General features: G+C 37.9%; 1 protein-coding gene across 1 annotated transcript in view; it reads right to left on the bottom strand.

Annotated features, from left to right (window-relative positions):
* Positions 1–23,707, bottom strand: part of rfx3 (regulatory factor X, 3 (influences HLA class II expression)) — a 32,982-nt gene extending 9,275 nt beyond the window's left edge. Inside the window, exons 1-13 of the mRNA XM_028462890.1 lie at positions 23,553–23,707; positions 13,983–14,077; positions 13,782–13,870; positions 12,394–12,652; positions 7,977–8,051; positions 7,537–7,718; positions 6,414–6,533; positions 6,208–6,332; positions 6,026–6,141; positions 1,914–2,029; positions 1,679–1,833; positions 1,500–1,597; positions 2–151 (exon numbers count right to left, since the gene is read on the bottom strand). Coding sequence (XP_028318691.1) covers positions 2–151; positions 1,500–1,597; positions 1,679–1,833; positions 1,914–2,029; positions 6,026–6,141; positions 6,208–6,332; positions 6,414–6,533; positions 7,537–7,718; positions 7,977–8,051; positions 12,394–12,652; positions 13,782–13,870; positions 13,983–14,072 — 1,575 coding nt within the window. The 5' untranslated portion in view covers positions 14,073–14,077; positions 23,553–23,707. The remainder of the gene's footprint in view (position 1; positions 152–1,499; positions 1,598–1,678; positions 1,834–1,913; positions 2,030–6,025; positions 6,142–6,207; positions 6,333–6,413; positions 6,534–7,536; positions 7,719–7,976; positions 8,052–12,393; positions 12,653–13,781; positions 13,871–13,982; positions 14,078–23,552) is intronic.
* Between the last annotated feature and the right edge of the window lie 503 nt (positions 23,708–24,210).

Raw genomic sequence — 24,210 nt, 5'->3', positions numbered from 1 at the left:
CCTGTACATTGGCAAAGTCCACACGGTTGAGATCACTCAGCATCTGGTTGATTTGAGACGTGTTTTGCAACACGGCTCGTGCCGCCTGAGCCAGGTGGTTCAAAGATGTATACCTACGCAAGGTTTGCGCAAAGGCACTAACAGCAGCAATCTGCAAAATGAATGCACAAGCACAAATAGTTACATATATGTATATTTCATATACTTTTATTTGATGTATTTATTTGTGATAAGAGACAATGCACATTAATGGACAAAAACATGTAAATGTGGCAGATTGTAGCCACAAGCTAGTTTCCATCTTTAGTCCCAGGCAGGATGATGTTGTGTACAACAGAAATTACATTTATAAAACAGAAGAAAAAAAACTCCAAAATCAGACAGCATGGACCGTACAAAAAAATACAGACTCAAATATAACGACATTAAGCTGAGGACAGACGAGAATTCAACTGACTACTGCAGCTAAAGTGCACAAGGCAGATGATAGAGTGCTTTAGTCCTAAAGTGCAAATGTGCAAATATTTTTGTCTCAAACAGGAAATTGCACATCGCCCATAGCCTGGTTGGTTGTTAGTTAAAGTGCTAATATTATTGCACATAGCCCTATTGCCAATGATTAGCATTAATAGATGCATATTAGTATTGAACCAAAAGAGACAGAGAGAAAAAAACTATGTATGTAAGTATGTATGCATTGGTATATTTAGATGATTAAGCATGGAAAAACTTGGAAAAAAATAATTTGAAAGATGAAACATTCTGCACAAAGATAGAGCGCCTAATGGCAATTTTTGGCCCGTTTTGAGCCGATTTTTCACTCGTGCGTCTATTTTTGGGATTGGGCCAAGTCTCTGCTAAATCGTGTGTCACGAGAAGCGATTAACACCTCACGACCAGCTCCCGATCAGCAATCGTATGGTAGAAAAATCAAACATGTTTGAAATCCTGGTCGCCCCTCGTGAGGGTATCGCACTGTTGAAGCAGTGCCACGGACCGGATTACCTTAAACTCTCACACTGGGCATGCACGAACACCATAGGACCGCTGTAGAATTGACGGGCTGTACTGCCCACGTCTGTCCAGCCAGGTCCCAGTCTATCGCATCGCCGCCTTTTCTTTTTTGAAGCTCTTTTTTCTGAGATTTGCGAGTGTCTCTCCACTTCCGGGTTCTTCTTCTTCTGTTTAAATGGCGATGCTTCAGAGTTCTTCTTCTAATTTGTACGTTGCATTTCTGGAAACAAGACCCCGACGTGTCGTGTATGGATGTACAGTGTGAGCAGTCAGATCATGTCAGAGTGTCGGTTCGTATAGTGTAAGAACATGAATCGTTAGCTGCGCACATTCGGGCTCTGCAATAGATTCGCACAGTTTGAGCTGGAAATCGCACAGTGTCTGCCCGCCTTAAGAGGAATCTCACAGTCCCTTCTAACAGTGGCTCTGGTCAGTCTAGCATTTATTTACATAAAGCTGAACCTCGAGTCATGCGTATGTCACACCTTAGTCTGGATCATTCTTTGTGGAACGGCATTCATGGCATTATTGAGCCAACCTTCCAGGCTTTTGGCAAAGTTGCGAATGGCTTGAGTCAAGGCACCTGTAATATAAAGACAATGAATTAAAGCTCAAGGTGATTCATGAAGTAAACAAGCACACAGTTGCAGTGACTGTTCCATACTGGGAATCGGTCTCAGGACATCAGGAATAAGGATCTCCACAAGGGCATGGTACATTAAGTGATCACAGGTGTTCATCCACTTCAGTACAGCCTCGTGTCGGCACAGCAGCAAGAGCTGCGACTGAGGAAGCCGCGCTTCAATTTCACTTATGCTGCTGCAGATGAAAACACAACACAAGTTTAAAATAAGTCAATAAATAAAGTACGAGTTCAAACATTTGTTTTTTTCCCCCACCTGTTTTCTATAATCGTGTCGCCAACTACAGTTTCAGGGGGAGAATAACGCCAGAATGTTTGCCACAGCTTTTCGATTAGACTGAACTGGAGGTTGACGACCACATCCAGGATAGCCTAAAAAAAAAAAAAGCCAAACATCTGTTAATATGAAATTAGCACCAAACATCCATCCATTCCTCTTTCACTGAACACTAGCCACTTTTTCAGAACTAACTTCACACCAACCAAGCTGTAATTATTTGACTTTTTAATGAAGTAAAAATATCTTTGAAAAGCACAATTCTGTTGAAGAAAATATGGACTGAATACTCAGAAAAGATGAGATAATCAACTACATTTCATTGAAAAGCATACAGTGGTATGAAAAAGTTTGGGCACCCTTGTAAATGTTCATGATTTTCCTTTATAAATCATTGGTTGTTTGGATAACAAATTCCAGTTAAATTTATCATATAGGAGACAAACACAGTGATATTTGAGAAGTGAAATAAAGTTTATTTGATTTACAGAAAGTGTGCTAGAATTATTTAAACAGAATTAGGCATGTGCATAAGTTTAGGCACCACAAAAGAAAAAAAATACTTCATATTTTGTAGATCCTCCTTTTTCTGAAATAACAGCCTCCAAACGCTTCCTATAGCTTCCAATTAGGGTCTGGATTCTGGTGGGAGGTATTTTGGACCATTCTTCTCTGCAGATCATCTCTAGTTCAGTCAGGTTTGATGGTTTCCGAGCATGGACCGCCCGTTTTAAAGCACACCATACATTTTCAATAATATTCAGGTCTGGGGACTGAGACGGCCATTCCAGGATGTTGTACTTGTTCCTCTGCATGAATGCCTTAGTAGATTTTGAGCAGTGTTTAGGATCATTGTCTTGTTGAAAGATCCAGCCCCGGCGCAACTTCAACTTTGTCACTGATTCCTGGACATTGTTCTCCAGAATCTGCTGATATTGAGAGGAATCCATGCGCCCCTCAACTTTAACAAGATTCCCAGTGCCTGCACTGGACACACAGCCCCACAGCATGATGGAACCACCACCAAACTTTACTGTAGGTAGCAAGTGCTTTTCTTGGAATGCTGTGTTCTTTTTCCGCCATGCATAACGCCCCTGGTTATGCCCAAATAACTCTATTTTAGTTTCATCAGTCCACAGCACCTTGTTCCAAAATGAAGCTGGCTTGTCCAAATGTGCTTTAGCATACCTCAAGCGACCCCGTTTGTGGCGTGTGCAGAGAAAAGGCTTTTTCCGCATTACTCTTCCATACAGCATCTCCTTGTGTAAAGTGCGCTGAATAGTGGAACGATGCACAGTGACACCATCTGCAGCAAGCTGATGTTGTAGGTCTTTGGAGCTGGTCTGCGGGTTGACTGTGACTGTTCTCACCATCCTGCGCCGCTGCCTTTCGGAGATCTTTCTTGGTCTTCCACTTCGGGCCTTAACTAGAACTGTGCCTGTGGTCTTCCAATTCCTCACAATGTTCCTCACAGTTGAAACTGAAAGCTTAAATCGCTGGGATAGCTTTTTGTATCCCTCCCCTAAACCATGATGTTGAATAATCTTTGTTTTCAGGTCATTTGAGAGGTGTTTTGAGGCTCCCATGTTGCCACTAATCAGAGAAGATGCAAAGAGGAAACGCCTAGAATTTTCCTACTTAAATACCCTGACTCATGATTGGATTCACTTGTGTATGGAGATCAAGGATCACTGAGGTTACCAAAACAATTTTGAGTTCTAATAATTAGTGCTAAGAGTATTAAAATCAATAAGATGCAAGGGTGCCTACATTTATGCACATACCTAATTTTGTTTAAATAATTCTAGCACACTTTCTGTAAATCATATAAACTTTATTTCACTTCTCAAATATCACTGTGTTTGTTTCCTATATGATAAATTCAACTGGAATTTGTTATCCAAACAACCAATTATTTATTAAGGAAAATCATGAACATTTACAAGGGTGCCCAAACTTTTTCATACCACTGTATGTGTAAAGAGTAGGGATGTAACGATTCACTCAACTCCCGATACGATTCGATTCACGATACTGGGTTCACGATACGATTCTCTCACGATTCATTTTACAATATGGGACTGTACTGAAATGACTGAAAAATATTCCTTTATTTTTTTGGGGGAAAAAAATACTGTACTATTTACCTTTTATATTTCATTGTCAAAAGAATCTCTTGATGAACTATTCAAACAATGCAATTTAACTAAAAATAAATGAAATAAATAAAGGAATAATACAAATGAAGAAGCCTATTCATTTAAATTCTGGTTCCATAGTAAACAATACAAAACTGCAAAATAGTTTTTTTTTTTTTTTTAAAAGTGCAACTGAAAATGTATTTTGTGACTTAACAATTGGACCTTAAAAAAAAAAAAACAGTCTGCACTGTATTTGCGTCAGATATTTGTTTGAACCAGCAGAGGGCGCTGGTAACCCAGTGGTCGGTTGGCATGCAGCTAAGTGCAGTGAAGAAGAGATGCTATGCTAGCAGACAGAGTTAATAGAAAAACGTGACTTTTACAGATATTCACTTAATATTACAGACATTCTTTTGGTGCTAAAGGGGTAAGGAATCATTTATGAATATGTTTAAGAGTAGAAGGCGGCCAGAAAGAAAGTATTAGCAGATTTCGCCCGCCGCCATGACTTCTGGATAGCGCCCTCTGCTGGTTAAAAAAAAGTACTGCGATTCAATTTTCACAGCATCGATGTGAACCTTGATACCTATGAATCGATTTTTAACTGCCTTACGATTAATCGTTACATCCCTAGTAATGAGTATTGGTATGTCCTATTCAAGTAAAGTAAATGGTAAATGGACTAGATTTTATATAGCGCTTTATCACCACACTGAAGCAATTTCAAAGCACTTTACATATCAGCTCATTCACCCAATCACTCTCACATTCACACACCAGTGGGACAGGACTGCCATGCAAGGCGCTAGTCGACCACTGGGAGCAACTTAGGGTTCAGTGTCTTGCCCAAGGACACTTCGACACATAGTCAGGTACTGGGATCGAACCCCCAACCTCTCGATCAGAAGACAACCCTCTACCACCTGAGCCACGGTCGCCCAAATAGAAGTACAGTTTCTTGATTGGAATTGTACTAAAGTACAAGTACAAATACGTCATACATAAAATACTCAAGTACAAGCAAAAAAAGCTATATTAAATAGTACTCAAAGTTAAAGTTACTAGTTACTTTCACCCCCCACGTTTATTTTTGGTAATAAATCTTGCCACCATTCCCTTGCATACTGTTAACATGTCATGTATAAACTCAAAAAGGAAGAGATCAAATCTTGCACAACTGGAACTTAATTTATTTCCCACAAAGGCATCTGTATAAAACAAAAGGTTTGTCAAAATGGACAATTCATTTGCAAATTGAATAACACCAATGAATTCAGTTAGAAAAATAAAAAATCCCCAGGCTTTAAGTGTAGCTACATTTATGAACTCTAAAAGCGAGTAAATAACCAGCATTCAATGCTGTTTTTGTGCCATGCATTACGTTTAATTTGATTGGTCGACTATGATGTGATGCATTTGATTGTTGTCTGATTATTTCATTTTTTTTGTAGTTTCACCATGTCCGTTTAAGATTTTAAAACAAAAAGGGAATAATTTACTCAGTAAAGGTTCGGTGTAGAAATGTAATGAATTACTTTACATCCTTTAAAATGTACTGACAGTATGTACAATTTAGAAATATACTCAATAAAGTACAAGCACCCATAAAAGCAACCTTTGTTTTACATCAGCAACCCATAGATGTACTTTTCAACAAAGCAGAACCATTATTAAATACAATTTATTTAGGATCATATGGTGATAAAAAATACATGAATAGATGTTGAATAATTGATTTGGTTTGACTTTTTTTCATTTCTTTTAGCGTGTCATAATCTTTGCTGGTAAAAATACAGTAGAATATAAAGACAGCAGGCCACACTCTTTTTTTCAAAACTTCATTGTCCAACAACTAGGTTTACACAACAAAATCTTATTTTATTTTTAGGAATTAGGCAAGATGTTTCATGGATTCTGATTGGAAAGAGAAAGCAATGATGTTAGTCTGACCTCACAGTGCTCTCTGTACAGGGCCTGCAGAGCTTTGACATCCTCAGGGCTGATGTTCTCTGTATTGCTCTGTCCCAGGTCCAGCTCTACAAAGTCAGGGAGAGCTCGAGATGCATCTGTTGGGGAAAGATTCACGTTATACACAGTTTGAATCCAAACATATCATCTCCATCTCCACTGACCCAGGAACTGCTGGTGGTGCTGACTCTGTGCGATCACTGTCTGTTCTGCTGCACCTGCGAGCTGCTGGCCTCCTCCTGAGTAATTATCCCCAGAGTTGCCATCAAACTTTTGTACTGGTTTAAACCTGAAACCAAAAAACTCACCTTGGCATCTTTTTTTTATTAAGTGTCATTTTTGGGAATGTTTGCAGGACTTTCTGACTGACCTTTGTTTCTGTTGAACAGGTTGCTGCCTGAGAGCCATGTACTGCATGTCTTCTTGAAGTCTATTGAGTGGAGAATCTGGCTTCACACGTATACCATAGTAATGGTATTTAGAGTTTCCTCTGGAAGATAAAAACAAACAGCTGATAGTAAGCAGGTGCAATTAGACAAATGGGTCATTACATGTCATTTTTGTTATCATTTTTTCTGTCTGCACATGCTGTCGAAGGTCAACATTACAAGAAGTGCAATCTTTTATAGATAGCAATGCATGCTTTATTAATACAATAAAATAAATTATTATTTTGTGCACAATTGTGACCATCACCAGCCCTCCCTAAGGAAGGGTATGAAAGGGAGAATATAAAAGGAGAGGGCAGTGTTACATCTAGGTGAGGGGGAAGGAAACAAGAATGAGGGAGTCAGGTTATGGAAGGGGTGGGGGAAGAGTTTACTGTTTTAAAGTGAGAATGATGTTATAGTTGTGCATATTGTGTTGTGTAATACGTTCAGCCAGTCTGGTGACAAGTGTGGAGAAATTGAAGGTAGTGACACAGCACCCAGCTTAAGTATAATGGTGGTGGCCGTGAACAAAAGGAAGGAGTGTATTTGGGATCAACGTGTCTAAGTAGGAGTTTATCCCACAGCCCAAGGCCAGTGCATCCATGACCAATATTTGTGCAAGAACCGCTTCTGCGAACCCAAGCGCCACCCTGGGCCCGAAGATGCAGCCAGGCCAGCAGAAAGAGCGGGGGCCCAAGGATCCCCAGGCCACCCCCCACAATCGAGCAGCCCCCGCAGACGCCCCAGAGATCCCAAGTCGAGAACCAGCCATTGCCCCCCCACACACACAACCCAGAAAGTCCCAAGGAGCCGAGGACCCAGCGCACCCCTAGTAACATAGAAAATTAAAAAAAAACCATTGCATCAGAAACGCATTAATTTTGAAATCTACATTTTCTCTTTTTTTGGGGTGTTTTTTCTAATTCCTACTTTGTGAGATATAGCTTCTCATGACGGAAGTATATGGTAATATTTTGAAGGAAACACAAACACGAATGCAGTGGAAAGTGGCCTGACCAAGAGATAAGGAATAAGGCAGAAAATGACGTTTCTGTGGCTTACCTGGTCCCGAGACGTCTTGTGCGGAGTCCCATGAAGATGGAGCGGATGAGTTTGCCAAAAGAAGCTGCATTGACGGGGTCCAGCTTCTGCTCCTGGCAGTGGCGCAGGTAATGATTGTAGAGGGTGGACCGTGGTAGGCTTACCCCCTCTGCTGTCTCATAATTGTCCAGGAGCCATTGAAGCTATGAGTGAAACACATGCTTTTTAAGTCCATTTATTTCCACAGTACTGAATGCTGAGTCCTTGGACCAGGTCAGCTTCTACACAGCTCTCAAAAGGGCCTCTATAGCAGCCAATACATCACAAGCCAAAGAAGAGTTTAAAAAGCAACATAAACATAGCAAGCACCCTCCCTAACGGAAACATACAGGGATTTTGTGAGAAGCAGAATCAGGAGAGAAGAGGTGAGGCAAGGGCAAGCATTTTTAAAAGCAACTTACATGGCTGTTGAGCAGCGAACTTCTCTGACTGGATAAACCCTCAGATTTTTGGAGCGTCTCAATCGCCATTTCAATCTAATAAACCATGAAGCACAGGACAAAAAAATGTAAGAGGGGTAAAACAAAACCCAAAGCAAAAATAAATAAATAAATAAAGAGTTGATACAAACACACCACTGGCAAATAGCAAAATCAAACAAAGTGTTGAACAAAAACATAGACAGTTCAGGAAGGGATCTTTAAAGCAAGCACCACTAAACCCAAGCAGAGCGACACTATCTGTCAATCCAGGAAATGGTTTGACAAGTGTGAAACACAATCGCCTAAGCACAGTTATTGCTGGCAGACAGACGGCGCTTCAGGACCCTCTCGCACAGATTCACTAATTACAACCAGGATGTATAAAACAGACTGACAGAGAGAAAACACTGAAGCTCTGTGCCAAGATAATCGACAATCTGTGGATTTAAACCTGAATAGTGATATGAAAGTGTGATGTGGTTTGGAGGTATTGGAACTTATCTTGTGTTATGAATGTATGGTAAAAAAACAAAACTAGAGTTATAATTTCAAACTGAACAGATTAAAGCTGCTTGCCACCACTTAGGCTAACAATAACGTGCTTGTTCTTCCTACTTCGTGTTAAACTCTAACCCCTTATCTAATGAGGATGAAAGCCAAACAAAACTGTATTGAGAGCAGAGGTGACAAGTAAAGTACAAATACTTCATTACTGTAGTTTTTTCTAGTATCTGAACTTTACTTAAGTATTTTTTTTTTTTTGCTTTTGCTCTTTACTTTTTTAAACATATATCTGTACTTTCTACTCCTTACATTTTAAAAATGAGCTTGTTACTTTTAAGACCTTCAAAGGTGATGTCACGACATAAAAATACCCAAACCAGCAACTGCAAATGTGGAGGAGAAGCTAGTGCTATTCAATGTGCTAACATGGAGGAGAAGCTAGTGCTAGTCAACATGCTAACATGAGGAGAAGCTCGTGCTAGCAAATGTGCTAACATGAAGGAGAAGCTAGTGCTAGCCAATCTGCTAACATGAGAAACTAGTGCTAGTAAATGTGCTAACATGAGGGGAAGCTAGTGCTAGTCAACATGCTAACATGGAGGAGAAGCTAGTACTAGTCAATGTGCTAACATGGAGGAGAAGCTTGTGCTAGTTAACATGCTAACATGGAGAAGCTAGTGCTAGTGAATGTGCTCACATGGAGGATAGGCTAGTGCTAGTCAACGTGCTCACATGGAAGATAAGCTAGTGCTAGTCAACATGCTAACATGGAAGAAAAGCTAGTGCTCGTCAACGTGTTAACATGGAGGAGAAGCTAGTGCTAGTCAATGTGCTAACATGAAAGAGAAGCTAGTGCTAGTCAACATGCTAACATGGAGGAGAAGCTAGTGCTAGTGCTACATTTTTGTAGTGTCAGCTTTTTCCTGTTAGACAGGTCCCTTAGTTTCATGGTTAACATTTTCAAGTTTTAAAAAATATCCAAATCAAAGCTGATCTGGTTTTAATTGAGCATTTGCATTTTGTTTTGATGAGTGCTAAATTCTCCAGGTGTTCAAAGTTAACAGATTGAACTTGTTTACAGTACCAGTATTCTACAAGTTCTTTAAAAAAAAAAAAAAAAAAAGATATGGAATTTGCTGGTTTATTATTGAAGGGACATTTGTTATTACTTTTTACTTGAGTATATTTAGTATCATGTATTTTTTTTTTAACTTTTACTCAAGCAAGGGAGCAACTTCTACCAGAGTCATTTTTTTATTCAAGCATCTATACTTTTACTTGAGTACTGAAGACAAGTACTTTTACCACCGCTGATTGAGAGTAAAGCAATGGAATACTATGGAATCTCACAATGGAGTTGAAAGGTTAACATTTACTCCAAAAGAAAATAACTTCATAGACAATTGACTTTGTTTTGAAATACCTTTTTTCCCCATTGTTAAAAAAGTTTCCACTGGGTCTCCTAACTCATACAATGTAGACATGTTTTTTACAAACAGAATAATTAATTAAATAGGAACAGGCACATTTTTTGTGTCTAAACCTTCAAGTAAAACACCTTTAGATGCTTGTTTTGTTTATGACATGAAGGGAGAATTTGCCCCAAAAGACATAGGCCGTGTTCGAAATATCATACTAACGTACTATTAATACTAAGTTTGAAGTCAAAATGAGTATGTAGTGCATCCACATTAGATAGTATGGAAAGATTGAGTATGCGAGAAATACCTGGATGTATACTATACTGGCACATTTTTTAAGAATGCACTGTGGGCACCACAGACATACTCAACTGCCCCAAAATGCATTACGAGCGAATCGTAAAATCGTCCTGGGACCAGCTTTGAGCTAAAAATCAAACATCCCCTTTTCAAAACAAACGCATCTTTTCTTTTTTTGTCTTCCATTTGTTTCTTTTTAACGCTTTTGCAAATAGGGCTCTTCTTTGGAAGTTAACCAGAAGTTTTGTCAGTAGCACAATGGCAGGTCTACGAAAATCTCCGAAATGTGGGAGTGAAATGTGTCTACATGAGTTTTATGGATCAAATGATCACATTGGTCACTTTCTCGCTTGAAATGCTTTCTGAACTTTCAAAAGTGAAGAATCATCAGAGATATTTAGGCTCAGTGTGCTTCAGGTTTTTGTAGGTTAGAAATGCATCGTGGGAAACTTGGAAGTATACTTCAGTTGGAACTGTCATTATCCTAATCATACTTATAGTACATAGTAGACATTATATACTCACTGAGTTTGTAGTGTATAGTACGTTAGTGTGTCATTTCAAACACAGCCATACTTTATATCAGTGGTTCCCAAACAGTGGGGCAAGTCCGGTGTCATGTACTGAGTTCACATCGTACTGAGATTGTATACGTGCATGCGCACACATGCGCACTACCAAAAAAATTAATTTTTGCAAAATTAAAAATTGAATTTTTGTTAAAAAAAAAAAAATCATTTTTGCTTATTTTTTTTGGGGTGTTTTTTATGTTATGTTATGGTAGGGTTATAATCTCAGTACGGAGGCAAACTCAGTATGTGACACCGGGTGTATCGTGGGATTTTGTAATAACCATACATTATTATTGCAATATACAATGACACAAAAATCTTTTTTTTTTTTAATTTACTACTTTGTATGCACTCATTTCATAATACATAGGCAAACTCTATACCTAAAAGCTTTTTAAAATATTTCTTTAATAAATATTTCAAGAGTAATTTAGTTGTCTTTGTCACATTTTATTTAGCATTAGTAAATAACTATGCACATTTACAGATATTGTACATGATATGAGTGATAACACGTGTTATAAAGGCTATTTGGCACAATAGGTGTGCCTTCAGATTTTTACTTGTCCTTTGTTGTGCCATGGGCACAAAAAGTGAGGGAACCACTGCTTTATATTTTAGGCCAATATGCTGCTCCACAATAGTGGTAATACAAGGTCAAGCCCAAGCATGTTGAACTCAAGGCCCATGGGGAAAAGCAAGCTCAAGCGTGCATCTAATTTAACCAACGCAAAGACATTTTAAACATACATTTACACCATAATAATAAATTGTCATACTTGTTACTAAATGCTTTGCATCTTAGTTGCTTAGAAATACAATTTTCAAATAGAAGGTTAGATGACTACATAGATCACGGGTGTTAAACTCATTTTAGTTCAGGGGCCAAATACGGAGCAGTTTATCTTAAGTGAGCCACAGATTTTAGGCAGGAAAATTAGTAATTTAAACGTTATTATGCACTTCCACATATAAATAAATTACAAAATATGTATGACACTGATAATATCAAAGCAATATGTGACACATACTGTATTAGTTAGATCCTGCACGATCTTCACTCTAAATTTTTCAGATTTTGTGACAAATTTTTATGTAATTTGGGGAAATTTTGTGGAATACTTTCAAGAAAATTGCAGGATTTTGGAAAAATTGAGAGTTCATCGTGTGATATAAACATGGGGAAAATGTGAGCCCTGCAATTGTTGTGGTTTTATTAAATTTGTGCATTATTTTGGGAGGTATCTAGCCGAAATATCTATGACTGAATTAGTTGGCAATTTACATAATGGTTCATGGTTTCTCTGACTTGCTGTGGGCCAATTTGGATGCTCTAAAGGGCTGGATTGGGCCCCCGGGCACGAATGAAAATTATGATTGTATAAGAATTATTTATTTTTATTATCAGGCCATCTTGTAAATAAATATAACTGTATGTGGCTTCTGGAAAAAAAGGTAAATATTGGCAGAAATACAACACACAGGTCAATAAAGGAGGGAAGGATCTCCAGCTGGTTCCTTTGGATTGTAGACGCATTATACACATTACACATTTGTTTTAATGAATTCAAACAAATTTGATCTTGATAAGGGACTTACAGTGGCTGGGGAGGCTCGTGCAGTCTGGGTGGCAGGATGGGGTCCAGCATTGTCCATGAGGTAGCCCCCAGAGGTGCTGCTGATTACTTGACCGCCCCCCAGGCCCATGTTCATTCCTCCAGTGCTTCCTCCTCCGTTGTTGGTCATGCCATGAGATGTCACTACAGTGGACACTTGTGATGAGCTGCCCTGAGTGTCAAAGTAGCTCCCTCCACTGTTCTGGCTGTACAGCTGTGGCTCTGAATATGAGTAGGTTCTTCTGTTCAAAGAGAAATTAGCAGTTTGTCAACATGGAGATACGTTTCAACTAGTAGCACAAACAGGAGTATGGCTATAATGTATTTACTTTAATAAAGTTATAGAATTTAATTTTTTTCCCCCCGTTGTCGCTAACTCATCCTACACAATTAAGCTATCAAAAAAATTCAGAAAGATCCCAAGATATATGCTTATACTTTTATAATTTGTGACTTTCAGATTTCTTGACTTATTTCATTTTTATTCTTTCCCATTCATTTCTATTAGAAATTACAACCCATTTCAACTTTTTCAATCTTATTGCTAATGTTCAGCTATTGCTAGGTTAATTCTTTGCTAATGCTACATTAGTGCTATTGCTAGGTTAATGCTAGCCTAGCATTAGACTAATACTAATGCTAGGCTAATGCCATTGCTAGGCTAATGCCAGGTTAATGCTAATGCTAGGTTAATGCTATTACTAGCTTAATGCTAAAACTAGGCGAATGCTAACGCAAATGCTACACTAATGCTAACGCAAATGCTACGCTAATGCTAAGCAGCACCTGCATCCTCTCGTATTTTCTTCATGAAATACAAATATTGTAGTTGCTTTTATTTTATTTTATTTTTTGCAGAGTGAAAAAAGTGTTTGTAAAAATATTTAAATTAAATATTAGAAAATAAATAATAGTTCAACTGATTAGTGGCCTATTGTTATCTTTTCATGCTCCTTAACTAGCAGAAGTCAAATGGAGCGTCTGCTTATCTTTGAATATAAAGTCATGTGTTTATCCCAGCAGGACAAACACAGCTGAAGCTTGTAGAGTAGTGTGTATGTGTCATGTGACCCTAATTCTCAGACTCTATGGAGAAGCATCAGCACTTAAAAGACAGGAGGTCTACTTCTGGTCAGGTTCAGGTGACCAAGCACAATCAAACACATGACTGCCCACCTCTCAGGGAAGAAAACACACACACACGCACACGCACACACCCTCCAAACTAATTCACTCCCACCAACATCATGTGCTTGTGACATGAATGATGGCTTCAAGAGCTTCGAGAGGAGAAGGAACAGACTGAGAAGAAGTAAGTGCTAATATTTGTTAAGTGGCATAAGAGGCGAGCTGGGCCGCCGCCTGACTCACATGTTGCCGTTGGTGTAGACGCCACTGTTCTCCTCCACATACTGCACCTGTGCTGGGTAAACGTGCTGAACCTGTTGAACAGTCTGGGCCTGGCAGGATTAATCATAAAGGTTACTAATTAATGATCTCAATCAATACATTTACATGCTGGGGGGGGGGGATTGCAAACATGGAAGATTTGTGAGCTACATTCAAACACACCTGCTGAGTGGAGCCCGTGGGCTGGACAGGCACGGTGGTCTGAAGAGGAACAGTGGAGGTGGAGTCAGCGCCTGCCTCAGGGGTCTGCATGGCGCCTTAATGGGAGAAAGAAATTATTTTTTTAAAACATTATTTGTGAATTTAATGACAGAACATTAAAGAGTAACTAAACCCCCCCAAATTATTTTTTTTTGCTGAAAACAAATGTATTTGGTATAGTGTTCTCACCAGGAATTTTTCACAGCATAGGGGGATTGCGTGGTGCGCGAGCGAGCACCACCAGTGTGGAAAAGTTTTGAAATGTATAACTCTGATGACCAAATTTAGTGAAGTAAAGCTAAAGTTTTTTTTTTAAATCTTTGTTCCAGCCTTACTTTAAAGCCAAAAGTGATTTATTGAATTGGTGAAGGTGATGATGAATGTAGTTAGATATAGGTCCTCCACTAATGAATACTCACACACACTGTATAGACAAGAAATACCATAATTTTATTCAAAAAACTGATTCCAAGACTCACTTTTCAAATTTAAACGAGGTATTATGTGGCACCCACAGTAATATTGGAAATGTTATGGACATACCCTCCCCCTACACACGCTCATTAATTTAATATTTTTCAATAGTTTTATTGAGTCGATTGTTTTTGTTTAGATTATGAAGCATATTATTTTTATTGGATGTGATCATGGGTTGCAAAGCGGAGGATGCACACAATAGAGCTTTAATCGGGTTTAAAAAGAAGACCCGAACCCGTCCGAGCCGAATGAAGCCGATGTCTCTTTAAGCCCGGACACGTTTCAACCCGACAGTTTCCACATCCGTGCGCGCATGTAGAAGGATACGTTGCGAGTTATAAACATGACACGCAGCTTCCTGTGTCGGTACACGCGACATCCGGTTGAAGCACACCGTTTATATTGGATGGTAATTTACGGTTACCAAGCAGAGGAGGTAAAGATGGGAGCATCCAAGCAAATCGCCTGTATTAAATAGACAGTGCAGCTGATGTATGTGTTTCTCTGTTATGCAGATTAAAAAGAGAGTTAAAACAACCTGTGCACGCCTGGAAGTTCCTTTCGTGTCCAAGTGTGCAACAATTATTGCGACAGTACCGATTAGAAAAGGAAAAAAAACAACAGTAAATGCACCGTAGGGTGCGACATTACTCCGTAGGGGATCAAAATTACAATGTCGGGGTACATTGTTCTATGTAAACAGTGAGTCTGACAGAGATTTTTCCCCCATTGGAGCATTGCGGAAATTGTATCAGTCTCCAAGGTAGAAATGCCGAGTTAACTGCTAAAGCTAATGCTGCACATGAGCTAAAAATGCAGGTTTTTCCTGGCTTTTCAACAGTGATCAATCAGCTGAACAGTGCCGTTTCACTTATTGGCCTGTCCCTCTTGTGCACTTCCTTCAAATTTGTAAAATATTAGCTTAATAAAAATAACCATGGACCTGGTTCATGAATGGTAGACATCATAAATGTACCTTTTCAAAGTGAGAACTCATCTCAGTCTTCTTCACACTCAGAAATCCCTCTTTACCATCAATAATAATGATACATTTTATTTATAACCAATTTTCAAAAACTCAAACACCCTTGTTAACAATTGTTAAAACAACAATACAGGTAAATAGAGAAAATACAGGAGTAGAAAGCAGAGGAGGACCGGTTGCTTTAATACTGTTTCTCCCAGCGGAGTCATTGGTTTTACAAAAGTGCTCGGATATGTGCATAATTCTTGGGTAAAGTCCAAATTCCACCCGCTGGAGACCCAGGTAGTCTGTGTTTCTGCCAACTAGGAGTCACCTGTGTGGAAGCGAGAGGACTGCCCTCGCTTCCACACTGCTGCTGAGCTGCTTCCATCGTTTTTTTAAAAGTGCTCAGATCGGCCGTAAGTGACATCAGTGTAAAACCCTGGACACCTCCTGGAGTCTGAATATGTGTAATATTAATAATATGAACACAATTAAAACATTACTGATCTCTGGAATAACATTACAAACGCTGTTAGGTTGGAAATATCAACAGAGCAAACGAGCTTGTGTACGTTTTTATCCCACTGAACCTATGACCCCCCTGAGGTCGCGCATGTGCAGTTACAGAGTGTGAAAAGGCTTATTGAACAGACACAGAGACATACAGTAGGTTACTTCCTCTGGCTACCTGTGTGTGTACTTTAATTGTGACTGTAACTAGAATAAACCTTATTTAAATAGTACTTGGAGCTGTTCAAATAAAAGATCTGGGAAGAAAGTAGACAAAATCTTTACAGTATGAATAATTATTGTTGATTGATTCTTGTCCAACTCTTGACATTTTAATCAAAAATAGAGAAAAACATTACAGAAGTAGTATTGTTGATCAATTCTTGTTTTTCAATTAGGTGTACTTTGCTGTAAAAATACAAGAGTCACTGCCCTCTACAAGTTGAAACCCGGCTATTACTATTTCATTTTGAGAATTGTCATTTGTGATGTTTTGGTGTCTTCTTACTTCACTGTTGGCCCCGCCTCTTTTATGAAAAAAAACTAACACCTGTGGACTCTGCAATCTGTGGCCAGTAGGTTAGATTGAGAGTATTGATTATTGGGTTAGCATAGCATAGATTGTTCTTTGGAGATTTTATAGTATAAACTGGGAGTGTCTTAACTGCTCCTGGAGCCCCGCCCATAATCAAGGCATTTGTTGAATTTCCATCAAACAAAACCTTTGGGTTTAGTTACTCTTCAACAAGAATGCATTCAAACTGGAAAAAAAAGGATTATTAATTAGAACTTTTTTGTTATTATTATCTCAGTGAACTTCAGAAACATCTATTCATTGTCTTGCAAGTCTAACACTGGTAAATTAGTTTTATCGCAATATTCTACCCAGTTAATATCAAAATTAAACGAAGAGATGAAAAATCAAGTTGCTGCTTATGTTCATCAGAAGATTATGATCATTCAGAGGACAAATTGTATTTGCTTCAAAACATCCTATTTATTATTAGTGTTTTTGCACATTTTCTCAGAAAAAAAAAGAAAATGCAGTGTTACACACTGCCATCATAAAATAAAGTGTAACAAGTTTCTTTTCACTGAAACTACTGTGTAGAAGTCTCAAAGTAACCATTACAACATAATGATGTCATTGTCACAACTGTAAGTGAAAAGATTAAGGATAAAGCACCCTGAGTTACTGACAATGCACAAAAATAGGAAAAAATAATTTATCGAATTTTATCAGTTTAAGCACTGATCTGAACAGATTGTATGAAAATAAAATTTCTGTGCATACATAAATATTGCAGGCATTACACACTGCCAAATATCCTCCCTCCAAAAAAAAAAAAAAAAAAAAATCGAACTTTTAAATAAAAAAAAATATATTTAAAATCGGCCCCCAAAAAAATCGCAATATATCGTGAAATCGATTTTTTTCTACACACCTAGCCATAACAGACATATAACAAATCAAAAATAGAAGGGAAATGTAATACTGGTGCATTCATCGACAAAATGCGCTCAGCCCACCTTTGAAATGTCACCGAAGAAGATTGAAACTATGGTAAAAGGACAAACAAAGCCTCATCGCTAAGCCATGTCTGTTTCTTCTAAATCAATGCTCCAGCTGCTGTAAACCTCCTCTACCTAACCACCTGTTTCTGCCTTGTGGTACTCTATGTACTGAGAGCCTCATGCATCACTGACACATGGTCTTGTCTCCATGTCCACAGCCATAAAACTAGTTAATATTTAACAATCTCCAAATAGAAGGTGCTTCTCATTGTTCGCTCTCTTTTTTCCTCATTTACACATTTGACATTACTTGGAATTGAAAGTTGACTTTATTGGATATATTTCTACATGTATTCATTGTGTACCAACTTAAAAACTACACATGTAATCGTCAAAGGGTTGACCCAACAGATCGCTGTAGAACAACAAAAAAAACAAGAAAGCCAATGATGGTGAACTTGTGTTTGTGAGTTAAAAATAGAAAGACTACACTACCAACAGCCATTTCTTCCAGGGAAAGGCCACCTCCTCCCTATCACAGTTTCCATGAACAAGCCTCTCTTGGTTAATTAAGCTGGGTCTCCTAACAGCTTCACATCTCTCTCGGGAGAGCCTTTTTCTTTCTTCCCATTACCTTTCACATGACAGGTTTTTTTTTTTTTTTCATGAGGAAAAGGCTGCCATAAGGTGAATAACCCCAAAACTGTGAAATATTTTTGATTTTTTTTGTAGTTTCTAGAAATGTTGACGGTATTAAAAATCATTTGGGAAATTCAAGAAAAAAAGGAGAAAAAAAAGAAGCATAAATGCAAAATCCAACTTGCGCAATAATCAAACTCGTAACTTATGTGAGAACGCTGTTTAAAAGCTAAAGTACATGGCCCCAACTGGGCCCAACTAATCGAGAGAAAAAAGCACCACAGTGTATGATACACACACACACACACTCTCTCTCTCACACACACACACCCTTGTGGCCCACTTAAATGCTGTGCTCCACTGAACAAGTGCAAGCCCTACAAAGACACGCAGGAACAAAAGCCATCAAGGAGTGCATTTTGCTCCGACTTATTTCCCTTCAATTCCTCATGCTAACGTTACTTTTTAAAAATTGTCACAGGAAAAAAAAAAAAAAAAGGAAAATGTTGCTGACACCAAAGCGTGCATATACAGACAATTTCTGCCTCTAAGAATAACAGTCTTACTCTTAAGTGGATAGATTGAAATTGAAATGTGCACTAGACAAAGCCTCAACATGAAGCTGTATAAATAGGTGCAGAATATTCAAAGAAAGATGTAATTAAAGAGGAGTTTGTTTAGAAGCTCAGTTTTACAATCGAGCCAGAACTAATGATTTAATTTGCAAAATTAATCACGTAAAATACTGTATTGTCAAAAAAAAAAAACCCGAAAAAAACAATTATGTTAATGTTCAGTTGAAATTATATGAAAACAAATGAAAACATTGAAGCCTACAGTTTCTCGCTACTTTATGTTTAAGATTGACCAAAAAGACCTCGACAAACTATCAGCTAAGCCATTAAAATAGCCAACTGATTAACTGAATAATTAAATTAATCAGCCCCCTCTTTAAGTGATTGGAAATGCAACAGGATCCAGGCAGCAGGTGGCATGGTACTATTTCTGCCCTGTTGGACTAAAGGTAAGTGGTAACTTGATCTGATAACTAGTAGCTCCAAATCCCAACATCCCGGTGTATGTGTGTGTTTTGGGTGTGTGTGTGTGTGGGGGGGGGGTACCTCTTTAATTTTGTGTTCATCAAACTATAATTGAATACATTTAAAGTGGAACCTTAGGGAACGTTGACCTGCTAAGTGTCATTTCCTAACAGAAAACAACTAACATTCTTTTTTAATGGTAAATCATAATCTAACAGAAAACCAACAGTTGTTTTTTCCTCAAGAATATTGTTTATGTTGTGACGAATGCTGAATTTATTTTCAGAAAAAGGAGTCTATAAGTGCTGGAAGTGCACCTGTCCTTCTCTTAGCACACACACAGACACAGACGTGCACAAGCACACACCTGCCCTCTTCCCTAATGGGAATCATGAGAGGGTGGAGGTGAACAAGAGACCCCATGGACCAAAGAATAATTGTGATGCAACATCAGAAAGCCTTTCTCAAATCAATGTCAAGAACTACTGATCGGATTGAGAATGAAATCTTTGAATGAGAGTGTCCTCACCGTGAGCTGCTGTGAACAGAATCTAAATGGCAATTAAAAGACATTATTTATTTACTTATGACCTAAAATTGGAGTTATAAACATTGATTTACTGGTTAAAAACAATAAACCATAATATAGAGGTTTGCCACAAATGGAAAAATTCAAACAGCGAAACCAAGGAAAATACAGGTATTATTTATGTGTGCAAATGCAGAGGTGAGTAATGCTTTAATATTAAACTTAATTCGTAAAAAAAAAACAAACAAAAAAAACATAAAGATAAACATAAATGAATTAACTAACTTATTTATTACTAAATCACAGATATCATGTTTGAATTACCGGAACGTCCACACTTTCAGCAAAATCTAAATAGTTGATCCTTACCCACCCCTCCCATTGTCCTACCCTGACTCCCTCTCCCCTGTTCCTTTCCTCCCTCACCTAGGTGCAACACTGCCCTCTCTTTTTATATTCTCCCTTTAATTAAAGTTTTATTACCCTTTGTTAGGGAGGGCTGGTGATATGAAATGCAATGATTGTATTTATTTCATTGCAATAATAAATGCATAGCTGTCGTGAAAAGATTGTAGTGTTAAACTGTGACAGCATGTGCAGACCAGGTGAAAAAAAACAAAAACAAAAAAAAAAAAAAGACTTACCAGAATGCCCAATTTTGCTAAACTTGAATAATAAAATTGCAAGTTGTAATGCATAAATGAATCAATATTCTTTTTTTTTCCTCTCTTGCTAAATTAAAATACAGAACTTCTTCTACATCTCCATGGCAATCTAAAACCTATTACCTATCCATTATAGTTAAATCCACGCCACAAAATCCTCAGTTTCATCTCTGATGGTTAAATATATGAAACAATTAACAATGTTATGTTGCCCCTATGCTTTATGGTCAAAATATAATATAATTTATTCATTTTTTTATCCAAAAAAAAAAATAAAAAAAAAAAAAAAAAAAATACAAGCCTGTAATTTATACATTTTAATTAATAAAGATTTATAGCTTTCAAAACATTAAATGTGTGCTTTAAAAAAACAAAGTACTAACAAAAAGTGTAAGCACATTGGCATGACATGTGCTACATCCTATTCCTTGGAAACATTTTGACGGACAGGACAATTTAGAAATAAAAGAAACACCCAAAATGTATTTATTACAATCACTGTAATAAACAGCGGTCATTTTAACTATCATGACATAAAGTTGCACCACTTTTAGGAAGAGGCAGGCCCAGGAATGAGGTGGATGCTCAAACTAAAATATGATATAAGAAAGAGAAATTTAAAAAGTAAAAAATAAATAAATAAATCTATTGTATACTTGTACTACAGTGAAAATACTTCCAAAATATATAGAATTGTTTGAATGCAGTCAGGTTTCATGTTATAATTAGTGCAATATGAACTGCTTATTAACTATGCCTGTGAGTATTAGGGCTGCACAATTAATCAAATTTTAATCGTGATCACAATTTTGGTTAAAGTAACCAAATTGTCGGCAATATTTACATTTAAAATATGTGTATTTATTCAGTTAGCATTTGGGACATTTTAAATTCTTGGGTTCCATCCATTTTCTGACCTGCTTGTTCCTTTTTTTTCAGGGTCGCGGTGGTTTGCTGGTGCCTATCTCCAGCTCACATTCGGTGTTAGACGGGGGTACACCCTGGACAGGGCGCCAGTCCATCGCAGTGAGTTAATTTTTAACATTTTTTTTAAATTTTAATTCCATTTTAAAGCTTAACATTGCACTGTAAACTGTACACATATAGCTTGTTTAAAAGTAGTGCAATAAAAACACAATTTTTTTCCTCATATGATAAATAATTGTGATTATAATAGTGATTACAATACTGAACAAAATAATTGTGATTAGGGCTGGGCAATATATCGTGATTCCAGATATTTCAAGTTTTCTATTTTGGCGAAACAGAAAATGACAATATTGCCAATATTGAAATATATCTATATATATTTTTTTTAACTTGTTTTTATTTATACAAACAAACGGTACAAATCACATCATACAAGTATTTAATATTATTCATTGAGTGCAGTCAAACAATGTGCTTATTTACAATTTTTCCTTGTTTCTGAGATATACATTTTATAGCTTATTTTGTATAAAAATGCTTGTTACTTCTCAGAACAGCATGAAAAGCACCGTTAGCTGGATCACTGAGTGCATTCTAACCCAGACCTTCCCCTAAACACGCCACACTACAGAACTCACTCACACGTGCTGTCCCTTATAGAAGAAAAATCCAAAGGAGGCACAAATTATGCAGCTGCTAGTTAATAAATGTGCCTGTGTGGCATTTTACATCAGCAAATTTAACCCAGATTGGTCTTTCTCGTCAGACTTTATTGAGTTACAAACATCAAGATAATATTGTATATCACCATTTTAAGAAAAAAATATTGAGATACGAGTTTCGGTCCATATCGCCCAGCCCTAATCGTGATCATCATTTTTGCCATAATCGTGCAGCCCTACCTGTAATATAAAATTAGGCCGTGGCTATTGATACGGAAACATATGAATGAACTGCCAGACTATGCAGACAGTGCACCACGTGACTTACAGTTCTGTCAGTTTTATTTTAGCTTATATTTCTTTTTGGCTACCCCACTAACCGTTATATTTTAACCCTAACCCGGACCCTAACCCAGGAAATACCCTAAAATGTTTATTTTTTTCGTATATGTATTTTTAACCCGAACCCTATTCCTAACCAAACCCTAACCCAGGAAATACCCTAAAATGTTAATTTTTTTTTTGTAAATGTATTTTCAAAAGGTGGAATTTGCCATGTTAAATAAGAAAAAAGTGGGATTCGAAACCACGGCAGCGGAAGGAAATCCGGGGGGCTATAAATACGCAGACACTTCCATAAAATTATTAGGTCACACCTCAAAATATATATGTTACAATAATGTCTTCTCTCTAACATAAAATCACTGTGTTGTCACTCAAGGAGCCAAGTTAAGCCTTTTGTCGGGACAGGTTTGGCCCGCAGGACGTATGTTTGACACCTTTCATAAATAATAGTGTATAAAGCAAACTAAAAAAATAAAATAAAATAAAAATAAAACCAGTAATAGACTTTCGTATTCTGACTGTAGTTTGTAAAACTCCAGACAGTTGATTTCAAAAGGCTGGCACTGCGTTATCAGGCAGCTTATCACAGCCATCTGATGCCACAAAGGGGGCAGATGGAAAGCTAGCGCAGCTATCTTGCTTCATAAGACAAAAGGGAAAGTAATGGCTCAGCTATTGTCAACAGCAGTTAGAGTCTGGAAAGCTACCTCACAACACTTCCTTTTTGCACTTAACGTTAAGGCATTGATATTAAACCCTGTGATTTTTCCCCCCTCAACAACATTTCACGCAAAAACATGGGATACCACCCAACAGGCATTATCAGAAGGCACCGCTGGCGTTAGCAACGTAGCAACAACAGACACCTGCTCCAGCTGACCAGTTAGCATAAAGCGTCCGGGCTCGGACCTGTGCTTCCTTCACAACAGCGCGACTTTCACACGCATAAGTTACATTAGAAATGTAGTTTTCCCCATACAACCTGAAGACGTTAGTGTGAGTTTGACTCTATGTGTGAGTGGAGCAGCTAGCTCCTTCCTGCACCGCTCACAGCAGTGGGTACCCACAGTTAGCAGCCATGCTAACACGTTACAAAGAAACATCATCAGCTAGCAAAACTACCCCAGCCTTTCAGCCAAGCCTTTCAGCCAGCAGCGCGCACAAGCCAAACCCTGCTTATATCCTCAATACAAATGCAACCTGTGCGGAGGGAAAGCGTCTCACAACAAAGGGTAAAGAGCATTTATCAAACCTGCGCTGCGGACTGGTGGATGAAGATGAGGATGGTGGAGGAGGTGGTAATGATGGAGCGAGAGGTTGTTGTTGGTGGGTTACAGTCGCCAGGACTACGGTGACTATGGCGCTGCCTCACCGGGCAACAGTTGCTATAAAACTCACCGGCAGCGCGCAACCTTACCAGGCAGGTGGGAGGAGATTAAAACCCTTGAAACACACACAAATAATGCCTCCAACTTACTGACTTATTATTCATGTGTCATATGTTATTTTATCTATCGGTTATCAACCTGTCCGTGAAATTTGGTGAATTTTGAGTCCTAAAATCTGATTTAAATCCACAAATGCGCGCAAATAATGTAGGCTATATTTGTTTTTGTTTTTTTGCAAAACTATGATGCAATACGTATTCTTCTATTTGAAATGTAAACATGAGACAAAAATAATGTTGTATTACCAGTAGGGATGTCCCGATCCGATGTTGATAACAAATATGTGATTTTATCGGACTGCATTTAAAATCTTTTTTTTTTAATTTATTTCTTCAATATCTTTATTCTTATTCTAAAAGGTTAATTATATGTAATCCATTGGTTTATATTAAATGGGTCTGTTTTTTCTTTTTCTTTTTTTTAATTTCCTTTTTTTAATAATCAAGCCTTTTCTAGCATTCC

The sequence above is a fragment of the Gouania willdenowi genome, chromosome 12 (genome assembly GCF_900634775.1).
Source record: "Gouania willdenowi chromosome 12, fGouWil2.1, whole genome shotgun sequence".
Taxonomy (NCBI): Eukaryota; Metazoa; Chordata; class Actinopteri; order Blenniiformes; family Gobiesocidae; genus Gouania; species Gouania willdenowi.
Note: the sequence above shows the minus strand (reverse complement) of the source record. Positions and strands in the feature narration are given on the sequence as shown.